The 22,046-nt window shown below is 50.6% G+C and overlaps 1 protein-coding gene across 5 annotated transcripts in view; it reads right to left on the minus strand.

Moving 5' to 3' along the window:
- Nucleotides 1–592: 592 nt before the first annotated feature.
- The window catches only part of TBC1D2B (TBC1 domain family member 2B), an 87,011-nt gene continuing 65,557 nt past the window's right edge, over nt 593–22,046 (minus strand). For 4 of the 5 annotated variants that reach the window (XM_036843571.1, XM_036843572.1, XM_036843575.1 and 1 more), the window contains 5 exons: nt 20,219–20,713; nt 17,525–17,642; nt 9,773–9,958; nt 7,958–8,079; nt 593–3,918 (listed from right to left, as the gene is read on the minus strand). In XM_036843571.1, the coding sequence (XP_036699466.1) occupies nt 3,723–3,918; nt 7,958–8,079; nt 9,773–9,958; nt 17,525–17,642; nt 20,219–20,713 (1,117 nt within the window). In that variant the 3' untranslated portion in view covers nt 593–3,722. Of the gene's footprint in view, nt 3,919–6,554; nt 6,993–7,957; nt 8,080–9,772; nt 9,959–17,524; nt 17,643–20,218; nt 20,714–22,046 lie in introns of those variants that run through there. The other variant, XM_036843573.1, reaches the window with a different exon arrangement.

The following is a 22,046-nucleotide window of genomic DNA, read 5'->3' on the forward strand; positions in this document are numbered from 1 at the left end:
CCCAGCCTCACTGAATCGTGTCCCAGGAGGATACAGACTCACCAGCCTGCTCTGTCTGGGAATTCTCACTGGAGCCCCCCACCCCACCCCCCCAGCTGTCACACTGTGGAAAGACATTTGGTCTTAATCATTCTCGTGTTTTTCCGATGATGGGGGGTGCGGGGAGTGGTGTCCCCAGTGGCAGCTGGGCCTGAGCTGTCAGCCTAGGCAGGAGGCAAACAACCCATGACTCAGGCAGGGCACGTCACAGCTGGTGGAAGGAGGGGTGCCGGCCACCCTGTGGCTGGGGGTTGCTCCGGACACAGGGAACTCTAGCTTCTGGCTCTCGGCCGAACCCAGTGCCCCCAGCCCTCACCTGCAGCTTGGCCATGGCTTCAAGGGCCTCCCAGGCATTGTCCCACCTGCCCAGAGCAAACCAAAGACAGGGATGCAGAAACACCCAGCTGGGAGGTCGAGAGCCCCCCCCCGCCCCCCCCCCCCGCCGCCCCCAACCATAAGCCCTGAGGCACCTTCGACCCCTTGGGGCTGAGTCCCATCACAAGTGACTGTAACTGCATTTCAAACCAGAACATTATACAAATTAGTTGTTTATTTTGCCTTTTAGTATGACAATTCCAAAATTTAACTTGAAGATAAGCACAGAAGCTGCTGTGACATAAAAGGAAAGAAAGAGTCACTTGGCAATGCCCCGAGGCCTCCACTGCTGGCATCCAGCCTCCTGCCTGCAAGGACGGCCCCAGGCATGCCCAGCTGCCCAGAACACAGGCAGAAAGGCAACACCGTGCAAAGTGAGGAGTAGGGATTTGTGCAGTAATACATTTAGTTTAAAAAAAAAATTTTTAAAAAAGGACTGGCTATTTGCCTAGAGTACTTCCTATATCAATATAATGTAGAAACCAGAATTGTTCCCAGCACTCAACAGTCTTGGCTGCTGTCGGACAGCTGTCAGCATGACTGCAAGTAGCGCCGAGGCTACCTGGGGTAAGAAGTGGGCCCATGCATACGTAAGGAGAAGTCAGTGATGGTCAAGGCCAGAGGTCAGAGATGGCACAGAGGTGAAGAGCGATTCCGGAGGCTCAGGTTTACATAAATACACACAAAGGAGTCGTGCACACAGAAGAACTTGTTATATAAAATAGATGTACATAATCTAGAAAACCTTGATAAAAATAGCCTATAAAAATATAAACTGTAGTGAAAATATACAAAAGTATTAACAAATGTTCAACCCACACAAAACAACTCACCAACATGAAAGCTGGCAGTTCCCACCTGGTGTGATGAGCGCGGCTCCCCTTGGCCATGGTGTGTGCGCCTGGGAAGCAGGCTGGAGGCTGCCCCACCCCAGGCTAGCGCCTGTCAGAAGGGCCCTCCCCATGGGACCAGCGGGGGAGGCACTGGAGGGTACAGAGCAGCTCTTTCCTCAACAGCACAAGGAGAGGGGAAGCGTTGGCTCAAAATAGTGGGACCAAACCCTACGGTTCTGGAGGAAGGAATCAGCTCCATTCCTGCCCCAGTCTGGGATCGGGCCAAGCATTCCCTCTCCCACCCTCTAGACACCTAGCGCTTTATTCCAGAGAGGAGAACCTCCTAGCAAGGGTTCCTGGTCCACTTCCTCCACGACCTCTCTCTGCTCTCCCGTGCCCACTGCCTGACCACTGATGCTAACAGCCTGGAAATACTAACACGCCACCACCACTCAGGGCACGGCTGACACCAGCCACACAGCTGGTCCCTGGGCCCAATTCAGGTGCTTTTAAGATGAGTCTTTTCAAGGCAGAACAGACAAAACAAGCTTATTCCTGAAGGCAGCATTTTAGCCCACAGGACATAGCAGTTCCAGGGGGAAATCAGCTTGGAAACTAAAGTCTCAAGGAAGCTGGAGCTGACCTGTGGGGCCCCAACCCCATTCCTACTGCACCTCCTGGGCTGCTGGCCACTAGGCTGACAGCAGGTGTGGGAGGTGGGGGCCGGGAGGCGGTCTCCAGCAGCCCCAGTGGTCCTGCAGGGGTCTGTGCAGAGTGGCGAGGCTGCAGCCCAAATCACAAGGCAACTTCCTGAAAACGGCAGGCCTCAAACAGCTGCTCCCAAAGACCAAAACGATGATAAAATACATTTTTGACACCTGAAAACAGACAAAGGCTTTTGGCTACATACAGAGGCCAGCTCCCTGTACACAGTGAGAAATCAAATTAACCAGCTTAACCAAAGACAGAAAAGTTGAGCTTAGTCTAGTATGCCGAAATGCCATCCTAGCTATGATACTGCTAGAAGGTTGACAGAAAAAAAAAAAAAAAATGCTTATGAAAAAAGTGCTGCTTCAAATTACACTGCTTCAATAGTCTGTGTTTTGTATCAACTAAGGATTACTTCCAATTTTTTCCAAGTAGTGTAAAAAAATCCATTTAAAATTTTCTTTCCTATTTGAGTAATACTGTCCCGGAAACATTCTCTCATATCTACACATCAGGGATGGTCCACAGAGTGATTAAGCAAAAATAACCTTCCTTGTGCAAAGCCTCTTTCTAGGCCTTCAAAAAGGTAGTGCTCTAAGTCCCAGAATTACCTAGGCAGCCTCACATACTGGGAGCAATGGTGACCCCACTGGGGGGGACAGCTGCTGAGAACAAGGATGCCGCCCAGTGGCAGCGGGGAGGGGACGCGTCTGGGAGGGCTCACCAAAGCTTTGACCTCAAGTGAAGGCTTCCCAGCCCAGGCCCTGGCAGCCGGCCTCCTGCCATCCCAGCCAGACACACTGGCTGTTCCCGAGGAAGCCACAGTTTCCAGCTGCCCAACAGCATTCACTCTGCAGCTGCACCGTTGCCCTGCAAAGCACCTCCAGAAAAGCTTCCTCCATCCCCTCAACCAAGGCCGGCCCAAGGGTGGGCCTGCTTTGTAGGACGATGATCCACAGTTCCCTTGGAGTCCCATCCACACGTGTACAAGGAACCAAGGGTCAACTCTCAGATGGAAAGAGGAGCTTTGCACAGAGCCTCGTGGAGCCGTGCGGACAGGAGTGAGCGTGTGGTGTCTGGAGAGCCAGGCCCTCCCCCAGCAGGTTGGGAGTTACTATTTGAAAGGCTGTGCATGGAAGGGCAAAAGCTATCCCAGAAATGGGGCACGGCCAGCACCTTGAAGCCACCAGCAGAAGGTCTGTGGGCTTTCTATAGGCCGTTTCTGAAAAAGGGATGTGCTTGCTTTCCTGAGGAAGTCCCTTTATTCACACCAACCTTATGCCACCCAAAGCAGTCAGACTCTGGCCCAGGAGTGTGTGAAGTGCAGTGGGCATCCTCCACAGCAACTGTTTAAACAATTGCCCACGACGGCCCACTACGTACAGGAGATACCACAAGGGGAGATGGCCCACGTAAGGTTTTCGAAGCACAGAGTCACCAACAAAGCTGACAGATGCTGTAAATAGGCTCTTGAAAATTGCCAGCTATACGCCTAGTGATGCACTGATCAGGCGGAAAGCATGACGGGATACGAGTAACCACGTGCCATGGCATGAAGATGGCTGTAAACAGATTAGACCCCCACCCCGAGTGGAAATGAGAAAGTGCAGTGTGGCTTTGGACATCTGCCCAGCAGACTTCCAGAGACCATGGATGTTACATTCTGGCTTTGAAACGAGCAGAAACATCTCTGCAGTTCACCCTTTTGGCACACTTTGGTTGTGAAGGCAAGAAGAGCAGCGTCCCGGGGTGGGAGTGGGGTGGCACTCAGGAGTCCTCCTCCTCGTCGCTGACCAGCTCACCCTTGTCAGGGCTGGTGTCCCGTTCACGCAGGAAGTCCTCCCGGATGGCCTCCAGCTCCGTCAGCTCCAGCCGGACCTTCTCCAAGTGGTAGGTGCGCCGGTTCCGGATCTGGCGCAGGGGGAATGGGTTCAGGTCCCCAAAGGAGATACCGATCAGCTTCCTGGCAGGACACAGCACAGAGACAGAGCATCAGGGGGGCTCAGGCGAGAGCTCACACACAGCACTCTTATCAGCCCAGCCTGGAGGCCTGGGGGGGTGGGGAGGCGCACCCCGGACACCACGCTGAGGGCCTGATGTAGATATGTCACTCGGAGGCCAGCGCTCATGCAGAGGCTGCAGGGGCAGGCCCCGAACGCCGGCCTGGATCCAGACGCCAGCTCCACCACGCACTCCCCATGTGACGCAGAACAGGGAAAGTTACCCCCCTTTGCAGCCCCCAATTCCTCATCTGTACATTGAGATAAAAGCGGTGCTGCCTCCTGGGCATGGGGCTACTCGAGTTGCCGCCCGTGAGCACAAGGACGGGGTCTGGCACTTGCTCAGCAATGGTGGGGGCCACATGCCTCTGAGTCCTCGGAACCAGCATGAGGCCTGGCACAGGGTGCGCTCAGAAAGGCTCCGTCACTGGACGGACAGACGGGGAGTGAATGGATGCACGGACGCCCGAGCAAACCTGGGGATAACTGTCAGACTCAGTGGTGTGACAGGTGTCAAGACGCAGTCTACGGAGAAACGTGCAGTTTGTGGGTTTCGTACTATCCCCAGGTCAAGGCACCCATCTACAGTAAATATTTTAAAATCACGGTACCTTGCCCCTAACCACTGGCCAGTGGTTTAATAAAAACAGGACTAGAAAGTGCCCAAGGCCTGGCTAAGGGCTTCCAGCACTAATCACGGCAGCCACAGCCATCTGGTGTTGTCACAGAAGCCGGTTCCTCGCACACTAAGCCCCCGCCTCCCTTCTGCAGGCCCCAGCAGCAGGGATCTAAGGCCTGATACTCTTGCAGACCCAGGAGAGGCTGTGATGAAACAGAAATGTCACAGGACTTCCTCCCCGACTGTCAGAAAACAAACCATTTGCCCCTGCTACTCCTCCATCACGTGAGGTGCTTTACTGTAAAGTGTACATGCCCTTAGCATCCCTCCCTCTTATATATATTTTTAAATTTTATTTATTTATTTTATTTATTTGGCTGCACCAGGTCTTAGCTGTGGCATGCGGGATCTAGTTCCCTGACCGGGGATCGAACCCGGGCCCCCTGCACTGGGAACATGGAGTCTTAGCCACTGGACCACCAGGGAAGTCCCTCCCTCTTCTATTTTTAAACACTCACACCTTAGACATGCTTCACTCCAAGCCAGAGGATGCTCCTGCCAGGAGGTAAAGGGTCAGAAACGCTGGCTTTAAGAGCCGAGCTCCCCAGAGCATGTTCTAGAACTCGTGAGCGGAAAGGCCTGCTCAGTGTGGGTCTCTGTGAAACAAAATGCTGGCTGGGGACTGGGAACCAGGCCTGCATGACCAGCCCCTGTTCTCCGACAGCTATTAGTCACAGGCTCCATACACCTGAAATCCAAGTGTCCAGGCCCTTCCTTGCTACAGAAAGCACTGAATTAGATTGATACTGTCCACTGCCTCCATCAGGCAGCCACTATCAGCGCAGGCTGGGGCAGCACGGGGGACTACACACCACTCTGCCTCGGGCCTGGCAGGTGCGGTCAAGAGATGAGAAAGTGCCCTGTGTCAGCTACGTTCAGAAGACAACGCCTGGCGCATGAGAGGCCCCGGAAGGTCCTGATTCAGAGACGGGTCTAATCTTGTTGCACCGCCCTCCTGACCATGTCTCACTCAGAGTCGCCTGCCTCCTCCCCACAGAATTAATCAGGGCGCTGCAGGTCGATGTTCCTTGGAACCGCTGGTCTGGGGAGTTTATTAAAATACTGGGGCCCCAGTCCAGAGATGGGGCCAGGGCATCTGCAGTCCTAACAACACCCACAGGTGATCCCACCACACAGGGAACTCTGGGTCCAGTGGACGCAGACTTCCTGCGGCAAACTGACGGGAAACTGCATGAAAGCCACTCACCAGGTGGCGCTGCAGGAGTGCGCAGGACGGACCGTATCCCAGCTCTGCCTGTGACAGTAGAGGGACTACCGCCAGGCCCACCACCCCTTGCGTCTCTGCCACCCGGCAGCACTGACAACCCACACAAAACTGTTAGGGGCTGAGCAGGACGCCCTCCACACGCATCAGCTGTTGGAGTGAAGTCCACTGAACGCCACTCTTGTCATCCTGACCTGATGTGAGATTAACAAATGCTCTCAAGGTTCACCCCAGGACTCAGCATCAATCTTTCACAGGCAAACATTATTCTTGGATATCCTATTATTGTTGATACAGCAATAAGCCTGAGAACATCTTAAAAATCCACTTCCCAAGTAAAAGATCCTAACGATGGTGGTGACATCCAAGGAAGCCAGGTATGGCCTCAGCCAGCACCTTCTCCCAGCGTCCACCTCCCTGGTCCCTTGGCCTCACTCAAGAGAACCACAGGGGAATGGTCCTCCTTCCCCTCTCTCCGGCCCCACACGCTCTCCGGCCACAAGACTCCCGCAGCACCAGAGCCCTCAGCCCCTCCTGGCTGACCAGAGGCCTGGACGCTGCCCAACCGCCTCTCACTACATCAGCCAAGGAGAGAAGCCCTCCCTCCCCGTCAAGTGAGCATCATGGGGGGCAACTGGTGTTTGTCAAGTAGGTTGTCACCCATCAGCGGATCAAGGAATCAATTTAGTGAGTCATGACGAGCATTTTAAATATGCAATATACAGTGTATTTAGAAAGTATATCAGAGGGTACAGCACAAATCTTTGGCAAGCACTGGAAATATTTCAACAAATTCTTTTGTTTCAGTTATATACACTCCAGTATGTGTGTCCTAGGTTGTGAGATAAAACGTTCTTATTATGGGTGGCAGTCAACAGAGTTTGAAAAACATTAATAAAGCTCCAAATGTTTCTCAGTGAAAGGACTCCTGTGGTTTTCAAGAGGCCACAAGTCTGCTGCAGGGGTCCATTCCCGTGCAGTATGGGCAGCTCCCAGCACCTCGGCACACTGAACATTAGCGCTGCCTCAGCGGTTCGCAGGGACGTGCGCCCTCACTTGCCCAATCAGCAGCAGGTCCACAGAAATCCCCTGGAGAACCCAGCCTTGGTCATCAGGGCCAGAGCAGCTGCCAACTGTAGTTCAGGGGACACATGGACAACGAGGGTGTCTCAGAACAGGCAAAAAGTGTGCGGCTGGGGAGCGAGGGGAGGAAGAGATTCCTGAACGCTCGGCTGCCCAGGCCAGAAAGCCAGGGGACTTCGAAGTTCAAATTCCTTCTCCACCCCCGTCAATCTGCCCCCTTTTCTATCTCTGGGGGCACCTCGCTGCAGGCTGCCACCTCTCTCACCGGGACCCCCTGGTCTCCCACTGCCAGTCCTGCTCGAACCTGACGTGCCCTTCTGGTGTCTAACCCTGCAGGGACTTCCCAACACTCAGGATGAAGCACAGGGTGCTGGGCAGAGTCAACTAGGGCCTTAACAGCCCAGCTCTGCACCAGCCCGGCCTCGATCCCTGCCACGCCAGCCCCACCCTGGCCGAGCCACTGCGGCACTTCCCCCAAACACGCTGTGCGCCCACAGCCCTGCGAGCACACGGCTCCTGAGTCCCTCTGCCCGGGCTGCCCACTCCCCACCACCCCTGCCTGGCCCAGGTCACGCGGCCTTCCTCCGGCACTTGCCCTGTCCCTGGGCTTCCTCCAACACAGCTCTGAGCAAACCACACCGCAACACTTCCCCACAAGTTCTTCAAGGACAGGGCCTGTTCCTCATCTACCATCCTCAATGCCTGGCAGAGGGCTCGCCGTGTGGTTGATACTCAGCAAGTGCTCACTAGACAAATAATGTGCTTTGGTTGCTGGGATTTATGTTTGTTGAATAAAGGATAAAAGCATCTTTCATCTTAGTTCCTCCCTAGTCTCTGGAGGCCGCTGGGTGTTCCCACTCCTTTCCCCCTTTTCCCTGAGAGGAAGCGCCCTCTCTCACCGCCGCACACCTGGGAAGGCTCTGGGTTTGAGACGGCCGGGACAGTCTGTTCTCAAGGAAGCAGAGGTCAGGATCCCTGCCCTCCTGGACGTCTGGGGATTCCCCCAAGGACTCACCTAGCATCAAGGATAGTGCGAGTGAAGTAACGGAGATACTTGAATATGGACATTGAATCTTGCAATTTCAGGATCTCCTCTTCCTTGTATTTAAAAAGTGCCAGGGCAAAGCGGAAGATAACCTGTGGAAAGGAGAGGGAAACCTATGAGTAGAGAAGCACCGTGGCTCCAGGCACCGGCTCCAGGGATGGAAGGCCTCCCTGGGCCCTGGGAGCAGCCTGCACGGCCTGCCGTGGGGCAGACACTTGACCTGAGGTGCAATTTCCACTAGTGCCTTTCTTAATAGAAAAAAGTTTTCAACTCTTTGGTGGTTTTCAGCAACACTTCAGCCCAAACCAAAAATTTCCTTAAGGAGTAGAATCTTTGTGGAATCCTTCCACATTTAGCTCACATTTCTAGTCAATAAGCTATATAGAACTAGAAATAATTTTTAAATTAAATCAAAACCAGGGTCCTCTGATTCTGAAACTCTTAGAAAGCTCCACCTCCAGAGGCAGTTTTTTATCTCACCTACTGAAACTAGGGTCTGAATTTCTGACTTCTGAATATGGTGAAAGAAAATAAATTTTTTCTTTTTTTCTTTTCTTTTTTTTTTTTTTTACTGATTTATTGCTGGGTCACTGTGTTGAGGCCAGAGGGAATGGACTCCTGGTGGTCCTGCAAGTTCAAGCAGCTTTGGAACAAATTGCTTCGCCCACATGTAAGGGCACTGGCTGGCTTGCACTAACCTGAACTTTCTCTTATTTAGAAAACAATATTTACAGAGTTTAAATAGATTATCTTTCTCTTAACATCCCTACCTGTGGCCCAGTAGGGAACACTGTTTAAGCCCTGGTTGAGAATTCTTTTCAATAATGACAGACTAGATTAAAAAGTTGATAATGTACTGTACTGGACAGAGTGTGGGGTAATATACACACTCAAACTTTGCTGGTGGGAGTGGAAATTGGTAAGGCCCTTCTGCAGGGCAATTTGGCATTCTCAATGAAAACTACAGGGTCCTTTGATTGTGGATTTACCCTGGACCTAGCACTTCACTTCTAGGACTAAACCTATAGATGCACTTGCACTTATAGAAAGACAATTATAAGGAGTCATGGCAGCACAGTTTGAAGTGGCAAGAGACTGGAAACAATGTAAGTGTCCATCATCAGGGGACTGTTATGTAAATTTCTGGTTCATCTGTAGAAGGAGATACTATGCAGAGTTTAGAAAAAAAAAAAAGAGCCAGATCTATATGCCCTGATATGAAACTATCACCAATAAATAATAAATTAAAAAAACATATTTTAGATATACATAAAATACCTTGAAAAAAAGATACAGTACATTGAGAAGAACGGCTAGGAGACTGGGGATCTCTTTTCTACTGCACGCCCTTAGTTATATGATTTGAGTTCATCATGTGTTACTCACAAACTGATTTTTTTAGAACATACAGCAGACTGGGTGGGATGCTTGTGGGCAGTAGGGCTCTGAAGTTGGCCCTCTGAGTCTGCCCCTGATCCTCTGTTTACTCTGGGCCTCTACCTCCTCATCCATACAATGGGGATAAAACCGCCATCTGTTTGACAGAAGTTGAGGCTCAGACTGCAAACCATCAAAGCCCCCATGCCTGGCACGGGGTTTGGCAGAGACTCAATGTTTCTGATAAACGAGCAAATGACTGCAGTTTCCTGCGACCCCAGACCAACCTCCAGCAGCGCCTGGTGCTGGGATCACTCTGCCCCTCGGTACCCTTCATGCGTCCCAGCTAAGCCGGCCACTCTGCTGCCACTGCCACTGCCCATGGAGTCATGCAGCAAGCAGACCCACCTTTGGTCCCTCATAAAGGAAAGAGTCCCATATTTTAAAGAGGATGTCACTAACGACGCTATCCACAAACACCACCAGAAACCAGTTGAACGTGATGAGGGTGTAGTCGACTTTGTACTGTTCAAAGTGGGCATGCAGTCGAGGCAGCTTCTCACTCATGAGGTCTCTGAACACCCGCTGGTCCACCTGGAGAGGGAGCAAAGGGGAGAAGTGTATGGGGGCCGCCACTGCACTGAGCAGGCCATCCGGGGCCCCGGAGGGGCTGCAGGCCCATCACAACGCACAGCAGTGCAGCTGTTCCAAGTGCTCTGCACCCACTCTGGGGCGAGCCCGAGAAGCAGCTGACCTTGCACACTGCAGGTGCTCACCAAGTGCCCCCTGACTGTCATCCTTTCCACAGGGTATGGGGGTGGGTTCTGTGGCCTGAAAGCCACTCCTGTACTCAAAATGCCCCATGAGAATGGGCTGCTGCAGAGCCGGTGGCGTAGTCGGTCTTGCTAAGCCACGTGGAAATACAGAGGGTGCTGCTGCAAAGGGCCATATACCCGAGTGTCGGGCCAAAGAGGAAGTGTGATATCACCACATCCATTCACCAAATATTTACTGGGCTGTGTGGGGCAGTGAGAGAGCAAGGACTCCAGAGTCAGCTGGACCTGAGTTTGGCTTTCAGCTCTACCACTTTCTAGCTGGGTGGCCTTGGGCAGATTATGTTCTAGACAGCTCTGTGCCTCATCTGGAAAACAGTTAATGATCTCTCTCTCCCAGGGCTATTGTGAAGATTGCATGAGACGTAGGTAAACACATATCAAAATAGGTGGCTGTCACCCCTCCATGCTCTGTGTCAAGCAGGGGCCGGTGCTGGGCAGAGAGTTGAATCAGGTTCAGCCCTGACCTCTAGGAGCTAAAAGACGAGTGGGGAAGCCAGATGTATGGACTGTTACGATAGCTGTGGCCACCAGGGCTTGGTAAAGATGTGTTTACAGAGCATTACAGAGCCCCGGACGAGTCCCAGCCAAGCCTGGAGGAGAACAGCCCTGCGGTGGGAGCACAGGATTCTGGGCAGAAGGGGTGAGAAGGACGCAGCCCAGCCTGGCAGAAGCACCAGGTCCCTGAGGGGCAGACCTCATCTACAGGCCAGGGGCTTCTCCAGCCTTTGTCTGTGACCCACAAGAAAATATACATCAGCCATCACCTAGTCTGTGTGCACAGAAGAGAAACAAACTCACAAACAATACTTAACCTCACAAAGTAGGACACACTTTGATGCCTCAGTTCTACTCCATTCAACTTAATTTGATGAAAAAAATAAAAAAAGCTAGTGCCAATACCGATTACTCATGTTTGAAAAACGCAGCAGGCAATGAAGGAGAAGCGTTACGAGGCTTTAAGCAGGAGAGTGATGCGGCTGGATTTGTACTTTAGATCCATCTCTCCACCTGAAACAGGGGGCCAAGCTGAAGGGGGAGGACGGCCCCATGGAGGCCCCACCACACCCGGGGCAGAGGGGATGAAAATCGGAACCAAGGAAAGGTGGTGGGAGGAGAGCACCTGGATCAGAGCTGTGTGGAGGTGAAGTCTGTATGAACCTACGGACCCCTCTGCTGTCGGAGGTAAGGAAGAGGGTGCTCAGAATACACAGGCTTCCCACAGGGGCATGGGGAGGGCAGAGTGTGGTCCCCTGAGGCCGGATCACAGGAATGAGGGCTGGGCTGGGGGAGGCTGGGACATGCTGGTGCCCGAGGGGCATCTGCAGCAGGATAACTGCAGCCCACCAGAGACCCGAGGCTGAGGCTCCAGGGCCTGGGTGGAGTGAGGTCACCTTAGGTGAGTGGTGAAACCGTGAGAAAGAAAGAGACCAGCAGAGGAAAGCAAGCCACAGATGCACCATGGGCCAAAGCCAGGCCGTCCAGGAACGAGAGCAGTGAGGAAGAGCCCGCTGCACGGGAAGTGTATCCACCTCACGAGAGCAGTGAGGAAGAGCCCGCTGCACGGGAAGTGTATCCACCTCATTAGCGTTCCCTGAATGGTACACTGTGAGGGGAGTGTGAACCGGTACAACCATTTAGGAGAGCAATCCGGCAACACCCAGGAAACAGGAAGACTCACCCTACAGCAAGTCTACTCCTAGGAATGGATCCCAGAAAAACCTGCCAAACTTTCACCTGCGTAACAGTCAAGATAAGATAGAAGATGTGATAATTCTTGGGACTACTGGGATACTAAAATAACTAAAAACAATCTAGATAAATGTTAAAATGACATTTTAAAATGTCCTTTTTTTAGGACAATCCAAAACTTTGAAAAACTCAATTGTTTATCCTTTTGGGAAGGTTTGCTTTTTTAAAAAAATATAGAAGCCATTATAGTCAAAAAAATTTTTTAAAAAAAGAATGTTACATAGGTTCAAGTAGGTATCATTGGTTGAAATTTAAAATTTTAAAAGGCAAAGTAACTTAAAAAACTAAAAAACATTATTTTTTACAGAAATGATTCTAAAGCATTGTAAAGTCACCCTAGGGTGCACAGAGGATAAAATTCAGGAATCATGGTTGGAAACATACATTTTTGTCCAGTTTGCTTTCTGACTAGAAGAGACAAAATTTTGAAGATCTAAATTTGCTGAAATGAATTATAATTAAGTTTTCTTAGAAGACTTAAAAAACAAAAGTATGTAAGAAGTTATAAGACTTCCCTGGTGGCGCAGTGGTTAAGAATCCACCTGCCAATGCAGGGGACACGGGTTCGAGCCCTGGTCCGGGAAGATCCCACATGCCACGGAGCAACTAAGCCTGTGCGCCACAACTACTGAGCCCGCGTGCCACAACTACTGAAGCCCGTGCGCCTAGAGCCTGTGCTCCACAACAAGAGAAGCCACCGCAATGAGAAGCCTGCGCACCGCAACGAAGAGTAGCCCCCACTCGCCGAAACTAGAGAAAGCCTGCATGCAGCAACGAAGACCCAATGCAGCCAAAAATAAATAAATGAATTTATTTTTTTAAAAAGTTATAAAACCATCCCATGGTGTGCAAAAAGTATCAGTCTCTCACCTTCTCACCCACATCCACTCCCCACCTCTGTAAAATTCTGATAGGTGGACCAACAACTGAAAGGCAAGTTGTAAAAGCATCCCACGCGTGCATGTGCGGTAGCCACGATGACAGGCCACTCCTGGACGTCTTCTTCGGTCAGCTTCCCTGGAAGCCCAGCTCCTCCCACTGGGCAGGGTCAGCATGACTCACTAGTGATGGGTCTTCTTTTCTGCTGGTGCTATTCCATCCCTCAACATTTAAACAATGACTACATATTTGCACACACTTCATGCTTGGCACTGGCCAGTGCTGGGGACAAGAGACAACAGGACAAGGTGCTACTTTTAAGGGGTTATAAACGGGCAAGGGAGACAAGACAGCTGACCACTGGACCAAGTGATGGCGATGTGATGCATTCTGCCCAGAGGGACTGGGCTGAAAGTGCCTGAGAGGAAGGGACCAGTCAGCTGGCCTTGAAATGGGAGAAGAACGAGGCACACACCTCTCCTCCCAGGTAGGTGGCAGATGGTGTCTTGTTCTCGAGGCTGCCGGGTGCTTGGCAGATGGCTGGCGTGGGGCAGGCTGCCAGGGACACTTGCTCGGGCCTCTGTTCAGCCCCTCTCAGCTCAAGAGGACGTGGAATGACTGTATTCATCTCTGTGTCCTCAGCGTCTAGCGAGGTCCTGGTGCACAGTGTGCACTGAACTGCTGAGCATCTGGACTGCAGCGCAGCGTTAAGGGGCTCAGGCACTGGGCTCTGGCAGGAGGCGGCTGACAGCGATTTGCAAAGTACAGCGCTGGGGGCTGACTGCACACACAAAGCCATCCGCATTTTAAGAGTGGCCTTACGCAATGTCCATCATAGGAGAATGGTTAAATACCTCAAGTCCATTCACCCAATGGAATATTACAGCCACCAAATATGATGGTTAAAAACTATATAACTATATGAGAAAATACTCAAGCTGTCATGTGAACCAGCCAGGATAATCAGTCTCTCAATTTGGATACCTAAATGTATTGGGAAAAAGTAAAAAGGAAATATATCAAAATGCTAACTGTGATTCTCAAGCTGGTAGGATAACAGGTGATTTTTCATTTTCTTAATATATATTTCTGTATTACCTAACTTCAGAGAGCATCTATTACTATTAAAGTCATGGGGAGGGACTTCCCTGATGGCACAGTGGTTAAGAATCCACCTGTCAATGCAGGGGACATGGGGTCGATCCCTGGTCTGGGAAGATCCCACATGCCATGGAGCAACTAAGCCTGTGTGCCACAACTACTGAGCCTGAGCTGTAGAGCCCACAAGCCACAACTACTGAAGCCCACACGCCACAACTACTGAAGCCCGTGCGCCTACAGCCTGTGCTCCACAACAAGAGAAGCCACTGCAATGCGAAGCCCTCGCACCACAACCAAGAGTAGCCCCCACTCGTCACAACTAGAGAAAGCCTGCACACAGCAACGAAGACCCAATGCAACCAAAAATTTTTTTAAAAACCTTTAAAGTCGGGGAAAATGTCTCTTTAGGGTTTACATTTATGTTGATGTGACAATGTGAGGCAAATTTTATCTTAAATTCACATACTTAAAATAGGTCTTCCCCTTCTGCCTGTAATAACACTATTAATAATAATTTTATTGAGTTTTTACAGTGTTCTAGGCATATTAAACTCTTTTAATGCATCATCTGAATTCAACCTCAGACACTCTATAAGAGGAGAATATGACACTCATCTTACAGACAGGGAAACTGAGGCACAGAGATGTTCAGTGATGTGGCCAAGCTCCACAGCTCCAGGACAGGGCCTGTCTTCCCACCCGGCCACGTAACCCCGAGCCCAAGCACACGGAGCACACGGAGCAATGATGTGCTCAACCACGCCTCAGTGGAACTAAGAAAGACCAGTGCTTCATTCTTCTCATTCAGCAACACTGAGTCATCTGAAATGTTGAAGCTACTCGCTTCCAGGTGTCCATGAACACATAAAACTTTCTTTACTGACCTCTTCATTCGCACCTGACTGTGCCAGCTGCCTCTTCCCACTGCTGTTCATTTCCTACTAGTTTACCCACTATTTTAACAAAAACTAATCTCTAGTTTAATTAGCAAAGTGAAGCGATCACAGGGAGACCAGATGGGCTTCTCAGGGATCAGGTGACATCCATGAAGCTGGGACAGGAACCCAAAGGAAAGCCCGCTCTGTAGGAAGGCCAAAGCTCACCCTCCTGCCGTCCTCCCACGGCACTCCAAGAGGCAGTGGTGGGGCAGGGGGAGAGCTTGGGCCCAGAGCCACAGATGTCTGAGGCCAAACCCCAGCTTGGGCTCTCCATGGTGGCACCTCAGGCAAGATGCTTAGTGGATTTGATCCTCAGTTTTCTCCCAAGTAAAATGGGGATAACCATACCTCCACTCACATGGCTCTGTGCAGCTGTGTGGCTGCTAGCAAAGGCTGGGGCTCCCTCTCCCTGGGCAAAGAGCTCACGTGAATTCAGACACTCACTTCTGGGTGCGAGAGACACTAAAATGAAAGACAGGGCTGCAGCCCTTAAGCTGGAAGACAAGCAGGCACGCAGGACGACCCAGGAAGATAACCACTGTCACCGAGGCCTGGGCCAGAGCAGGGGGAACGGGAGCGGGCCCTGAAGGCAGCTTCGGGAAGGCAGGAAAGTATCACACAGGAAGGGGCACATGAGCTCAGGCTGAGCAGCAGCTTTCTAGGGAGGTAAGCGGGGCAACGGGGTCTAGGTAGTGGAACTGTGTACAAAAGTACAGAGAATGGGGTACCGCCAGAGGACAAGGGCTCCATCACAGGGCATGCTGCGCTCCCAGCAGCCCAGCAAGCAGGCAGGTCAGGGTGTGGAAGGAGGCTGGGCTCTGCCCGGAAGCGGGGGTGGGCGGGGCAGGGGGTGGTGAGGACGTGGCTGAATCTGTGAGTGAGGTGGAGAGAAGGACTGGGTGAGTGAAGGCAGGAAGAGAGGAGATGAGGCAACTGCAGTGATGCAGGAGAGGGGATGGTGACCTAACAGTGAGGAGCGAATGAGAGAACAGATCTGAGAGCCGCCAGGCAGGTGGCAGTGATCAGAAACCGCAACTCCAGGGACACAGAGAGAGAGGAAGGAGGAGGAGTGCAGGCTGACTCGAGTTCCTGGCCTGGGGAACTAGCGGGTGAGGGGGCAGTACAGGTGGTAACAGAGGGCAGTAATGAGGATCCCTCCAAAGGCAGAAATGCAAATAGAAAGTAAAATTCAGGGCTCAACTAGGCAAACAGAAGGCACACTAAACATTTATAACAGGGATTTACCCAGGGCAACGGTCACACTGGTGACAGAAAAGCTGAGAAACCAAACAGCTGATGGTGAGGCAGCCCAGAGGCCAGGGCAGGAAGCCACCCCCGGGCTGGAGCAGGGAGGTACCCGCTGGCATGAAGAACCCGCCAGACAGGAGCTGGCACCACGGAGGAGACAGTCACCGGCAGAGGCAGTGCCCAGGACGGAGAGGGAGAAAACTGCCTTCAGCTCCCGCGCCCTCCTCCGCTGGCCAACACAGGAGCTGGGAGACAGCCTGCGGGCCCAGCTGTCAGGACAGGAGTAGAGCAGGGGAGGGCAAGGAGTGGCTGTGAGCAGGCAGGCCAAGCACTGGCACAAGCCTGGAGAAGAGGATGCAACAGAGCACAGACACGGGCACAGCTGCGGTCAAGAGAAAAAAAGGCTCTTGGGCAGGACTGGACCAAACGTCAGACACAGGAGGCGGGTTGCCAGTGGGGAAGCAGGGAAAGGCCATTACAGAAGCCAGTGACGGCAGCATCCCCAGCCCAGCATAGGGAAGAGATGCCCTGGGCTGCAACGGCCAAGGGTCTGGTCCAGAGTCGGGACTGTCCCAAGTGCAGACAGAGCCCCTGGACTCTCCCAGCCCACATAATCCTACCCGCCCCCTGGCTTCAGACTCCAGGCATGGTGGGCATGAACTGTGCTGTTTAGATCTCCTGCTGTGGGCGGTACTGACAGCCCCAGCGCTGCCGCTCTGGATCCATCACCACATTTGTTTACAGAAGCCATGTCGCCCCCTCCGCTTCCAGCCAGTGAGTGAGCAGGGAGGGCACTAATGCAGCCCATTCCCGTTGAGACGTGTGCACCTTTAACAGGTGACGCTGGCTTGAGGACGCCGCACGGGCCTGGCCAAAACTGTCTCAGAACTTCACAGTAGGCTGGGATCTTTCCCGCCTACCCAAACCTCCTTCCTTCCCCTGGTCTGGGGGTTCACCGGGCCTTCCCCAGTCCCTCCCCTAGATCCTTCACAGGTCTTTTTCCTCAGAATCTCCGGCACATCTGCTTCTGCCTTGGTCTCTGCTTCTTGGAGAACCCAAGCTAACACACCAAGCTCCCCAGGCACCCCTGGATTGTGGCTTAGCTGGCCAGGCAGGCCGAGCCCAGGGGAGACAGTGCTGAGCAGTGACCACAGAGCAGGTCTGCAGGCCTGGTCTGTTTCTCTCTGGTTGTAGCAATCCCTCTGCTGGCTTCCAGGGCGCTAAGTGAGCCTGACCTGGCACTTGCTCACAAGCAGCCCGGCCCAGTCTCCAGGGCAGGCCCAGCCTCGGTGCGCACCTTGTTCAGGGGTCCACACACATGGAGCCTCCCCCACCAAGCCTTAATTCAGGTCACATTTCAGCTCTAATTCTACAGGTTTTTGACTGAAGCACAATATTTTTAGAAGTACCTGGGATCCTAAAAGAGTCTTTGTGTAATAGTCTCGAGGCATGAAAACTTCCACTATGGTGACTAGACACCAGAAAGCGTCTTCTTGTTCCAAGTATAGGAGGGCCACTGCCACCAATCTACAAGCAAACGGAGAACAAGGTGAGCGCCAGCCTCCTAGCCCAGACCCGGGCAGCACGGCCCGTCTTCACAGAGGCCTCTGCAGTATGCTGCACTCTCTCACGGCCACAGCAACTTCCAGTTCTCCAAGAAAGAACACCAAATGAGTGTTCCTTGGCGAGGGTGGCATTTCCTAGTTTGAGAAGCAAAGCTACATCCACCCTCCCCTTCATTTGGTTTTTGTTTAAAGATGATGAAATTGTTTCCCAATGAGCAGCCAGCCTCATTTTTTAAAATGTTTTCACGATAAGATTTTTGCTAATGCAGCTAATTCTTCGAGTTTTTTGTTCAAGAAGTTCCAACTAATCCTTTTATGCACAAAAAATCCAGGGGTGAATATAAGGGGAAAAGAACACATGATGGTTTAAAAACAACTTTCTTGATACCAGTCTACTTGAAACGGGGCTTCAGACAAATGAACCACTGCGGTGGGGCTTTCTCAAAGAACTGCATCCACAGCACACACGCGGGGTGGGAAAGGGGACCGTATGTATCACCGGTTATGTCACTCACAATGGAAACTTGGGTCTGGCTATTTACATGGTCACCACTGAGAGGTGACTCATCCAGTAACCCCAGGTTTGGCTCTGAGCGGGCATTCAGGGCAGAAGGCTGAAAAGGACGAGGCAAGAGAAAAGCCCCCCTCTACATATCCAAGAACCTCTGCTCGTGACATGAAGCTTCTGTGCATCACTTACGGAAAACCCTATAGTCACTTCTCAGAATCTGTTTTTGTTTTCTTCCTTGGATAAAATTATAATGAAATCTCAAATTAAAAGGTTAAAAAAAAAAAAGAACTGGGAAGGGGATGCCTTGAGTAGGAATGAATGGGATGGAGAGTAGAAAGGTTACAACAGGTAGAGATGGACAAGGAGAGAAAAACAGGACATGCACAGCACCTGCGGATGCCAGGAGAAGGGGTAGAGAGACTAAAATGAGCAGAGCCTTTGACGACATCACTTTTAGTTAACTGATGTTCCAGATGACAGGCTTGAATCACTGAGGAAAGGCTAGCATTCTTCTGCTGAAGTTCTGGGTTCACAGTTCTGTTCTCATGTACAAAATAATGTGGTGAAAAAAAATCCAGTAAAATGGTTAAAATTTAGAGGCCCTAATGGTGATGGTACGGAGAAAGATTTAATTTTCTGGAAAGTCTCCTTATGTGTGGAACAGCTGATTCCATGGCAATGTCAGATAAATGGGGTGTTACTGCACCCCTAACAGGCATGCTCAAGTCCTCGCCAAGATCCCTTAAGTTTCAGAGGTTTTTAGCTTCCAGGAATTTTTAGACTGAGTATACAATGTGAACTGTGCATTTAAGCAAAACAAGGCTGCTTTGTTAGGCAATAACTTATTTACAGGCTTTTTTTTTTTTTTTTTTAAATGGGGACCATCGAGGAGCAGCCACAGTCCCTTTTACTTTCAGGGCCCAGAGAGGGCACCCTGTCCTGACCACCACAGAGGCAATGACTTCCTGGAAACCATTGGTTTCAGGTCTTAACCAACTAACATTCCACTTTAAAATCTTTTCTTCCTGCAATACTCTCATTTCAGATGCAAATAGATAGCCCTTATCTGGAGGTCAGTATCCAGCACAGATGAGGATTAAAAAGGCCCAAGAGCTGCCAGAATAAACGTCAGCATTCAAAACTCAGTGCATGCACTTGACTTAAGGAGAATTGCTAAAGATAGCACACGGAGCTTTTTCATTCTTTGTCCATATTTCTAGCAAGCTTGGTTACCTACTTTGATTACACAGAGGAATATAAAAGGACTCTAATGACAGCAGCAGAAGTGCGACAGCGAGGTAAGAGACAGACAGGAGGTAAAAAGCACCCACAAGCACTCAAAGTCCAGACGGGGAGCAGCTTCATGGAGAACAGACCTCAGTACCTCCTTGTGGCCTCGTCCCAGTGCAGCTCAGCTCAGAATGAGGAGCCTGGATCATTTAGAGAAGGTGAGAGGCTTTTCAGTGTCCTCTGCCTATAGAAGCAGGGAAGTATACCAGACCTGCAGAAGGCTCTCATACAAAAGAAAACAAGTTTGGGCTCTTCAAGGGCTAGGTTTAACCCGCTGAAAAATCGTTTGGGGCAACCTCTTGATTGACAAAGATCCTGTATAAACAAGGAGTGGCCTTGTTTTCACATCAAGCATTATAAATGAATGAAAGCAAACTTCTGATCAAAACCTGAGTGTGATGAGAACAGCAAGGAATCAAAATGAGAAACCTAGTTGTTTCAAACAGTTTGACTTTGGTGTTCTTAATATTGGATTGGCCAAAAAGTTCATTCAGAAAACCCGAACAAACTTTTTGGCCAACCCAATACTTTCCAAAAGCATGTCTGTTTCTCTCAATTATTCTAGAACTGGGGATACTGCATAATTAAAACTAGCTTACTGCAGCTATTGATATTTATTTCCCTTAAAAGACTGGTTTTTCTTGGCTCACCAGGAGAGGAGGGGGCTGTCAGGCAGCACCTGGAGCTACAAGTTATCTTAACAGCAAAGAGGAGCCCTCTGTGGGCCGGGCACCCACCTGTTTAGACCTTGGCAGTAGCCAATGTCTGGATTCCGCCAGGAGAAGGCGAGCAGGACATTGCGCAGCTTCTGTATGCCTTCCGAGGTGGGGCACGAGTAATGTTTGTTGTTGGGCAGAGTCCGCAGCAGGTCCAGCTCGATCTGCTTGGAGGCCGGGTTCTGTTTCTCCAGAGCCTTCTGAAGCAAGGTCTGGAAGTAACCAGGCTTAGTGCTGTCCTTGAATTTCCTGGTGTGAAGGTCCACACACCACTTCCACACCTTGGAACGGTGCTCATGTGGAATGCCCGCACGGATCAGGTTCTTTAATTCTGGAGAGCACATCATCTCCCTGTTCACTGTGCTCGCAAAATAGTTTTCCCACTTGACCCCAGTGGAAACCTCCTGGTTTTCTGTGAGGTAGAGAGTCTTCAGGTCCAACGCCCGGACTTTGGCAACCAATTTCTCTTCCTCGTCATCCTCTGGGACAGTCCTAAACCCATAAATGTCATATTCACTGTTGAGAAAAACAAAAGGAAAAATTAAATGATGCAATCTGGCAAGAAGGCCAATGAAACAGAAAAGAGAACCTAGAAATCTACCCGTGTGTAAATGGCACTTTGATATATGACCAGGCATTTCAACTCAGTGAGGAAATAATAAACTTCTCAATAAACAGGGTGAGAATAACTGGCTATCTATATGGGAAAAAATTACGTTAGATCTCTCCTTTATACTATACAGGAAAAAAATCAATTCTAGATGGCTGAGGTGCTAAATGTGAAAAGCACAGAAGAAAATACAAGCTATCTGCAAATACAAGGCTGATAAATTTGGCTACATTAATATACATGTGCATGTATGTTTATATAGCCTACATATACACATCCATAACACTTATGCTCGAAAAATGTTTTAAAAAGTAAAAAGACAAGGGAGAAAACATTTGTAAGACATTAGGGATGAAAAAGAATTAAGAATTCTTTTTAATTCTTAAAAAGAAAAAGAATTATTCTGCTGTGGTAGGCAGAATAATGGCCCCCAAAAATGTCCCTGGAACCTGTGAATATGTCACATTACATGGCAAAGGAACACTGCATGTGGAATTACAGTTACAGAACTTAAGACAGGGAGATTATCCTGGGTTAGCCGGGTGGGACCACAGTAAACACAGGAGCCCTTAAAGTGGAAGAGGAAGGCAGAAGAGTGGACCAGAGATGCGACAAAGGAAGAAGAGGCAGGAAGGATGTGAAGTGGGAGAGGGCCTGCACCCACGGTTGCTGACTTTGAAGACGGAAGAAGGCGGCCACAAGCCAAGGAATGCAGGTGGCCTCCAGAAGCTGGGAATGGCCACACCTGACAGCCAGCAAGGGAACAGAGACTTAGTCCTACAACCAGAAGGAACTGTATTCTGCCAACATCCTGAATAAGAAAGGACACAAACTGTCTCCAAGAACCTCCAGAAAGGAACACAGCACTGCTAATACCCTGACTTCCATCCAGCGAGACCATGCTGGGCTGCTGACCGACAGAACTGTTGCATAATAAATATGTATCACAAACTTATTGGCTTAAAACAATAATTTGTTATGGCAGTCATAGAAAACCAATACAAAGGCCTTTCACATACTGCTGCTGAGTGTGTAAACCTGTACAAGCACTTTGGAAATCAGATCTAGCAGAGCTGAAGATATGCATTCCCTATAGGTCAGGAATTCCACTTCTAGTCTACACCCTGGAGAAACTCTCTCACGCAGACACACGGACACATGGATACACGTACCACGATGTTTACTGCACCATGGTTTGTAACAAGGAAAAATGGAACCATTCTTAGTGTTCACCATGAG

Source organism: Balaenoptera musculus, chromosome 2, assembly GCF_009873245.2.
Source record: "Balaenoptera musculus isolate JJ_BM4_2016_0621 chromosome 2, mBalMus1.pri.v3, whole genome shotgun sequence".
NCBI lineage: Eukaryota > Metazoa > Chordata > Mammalia > Artiodactyla > Balaenopteridae > Balaenoptera > Balaenoptera musculus.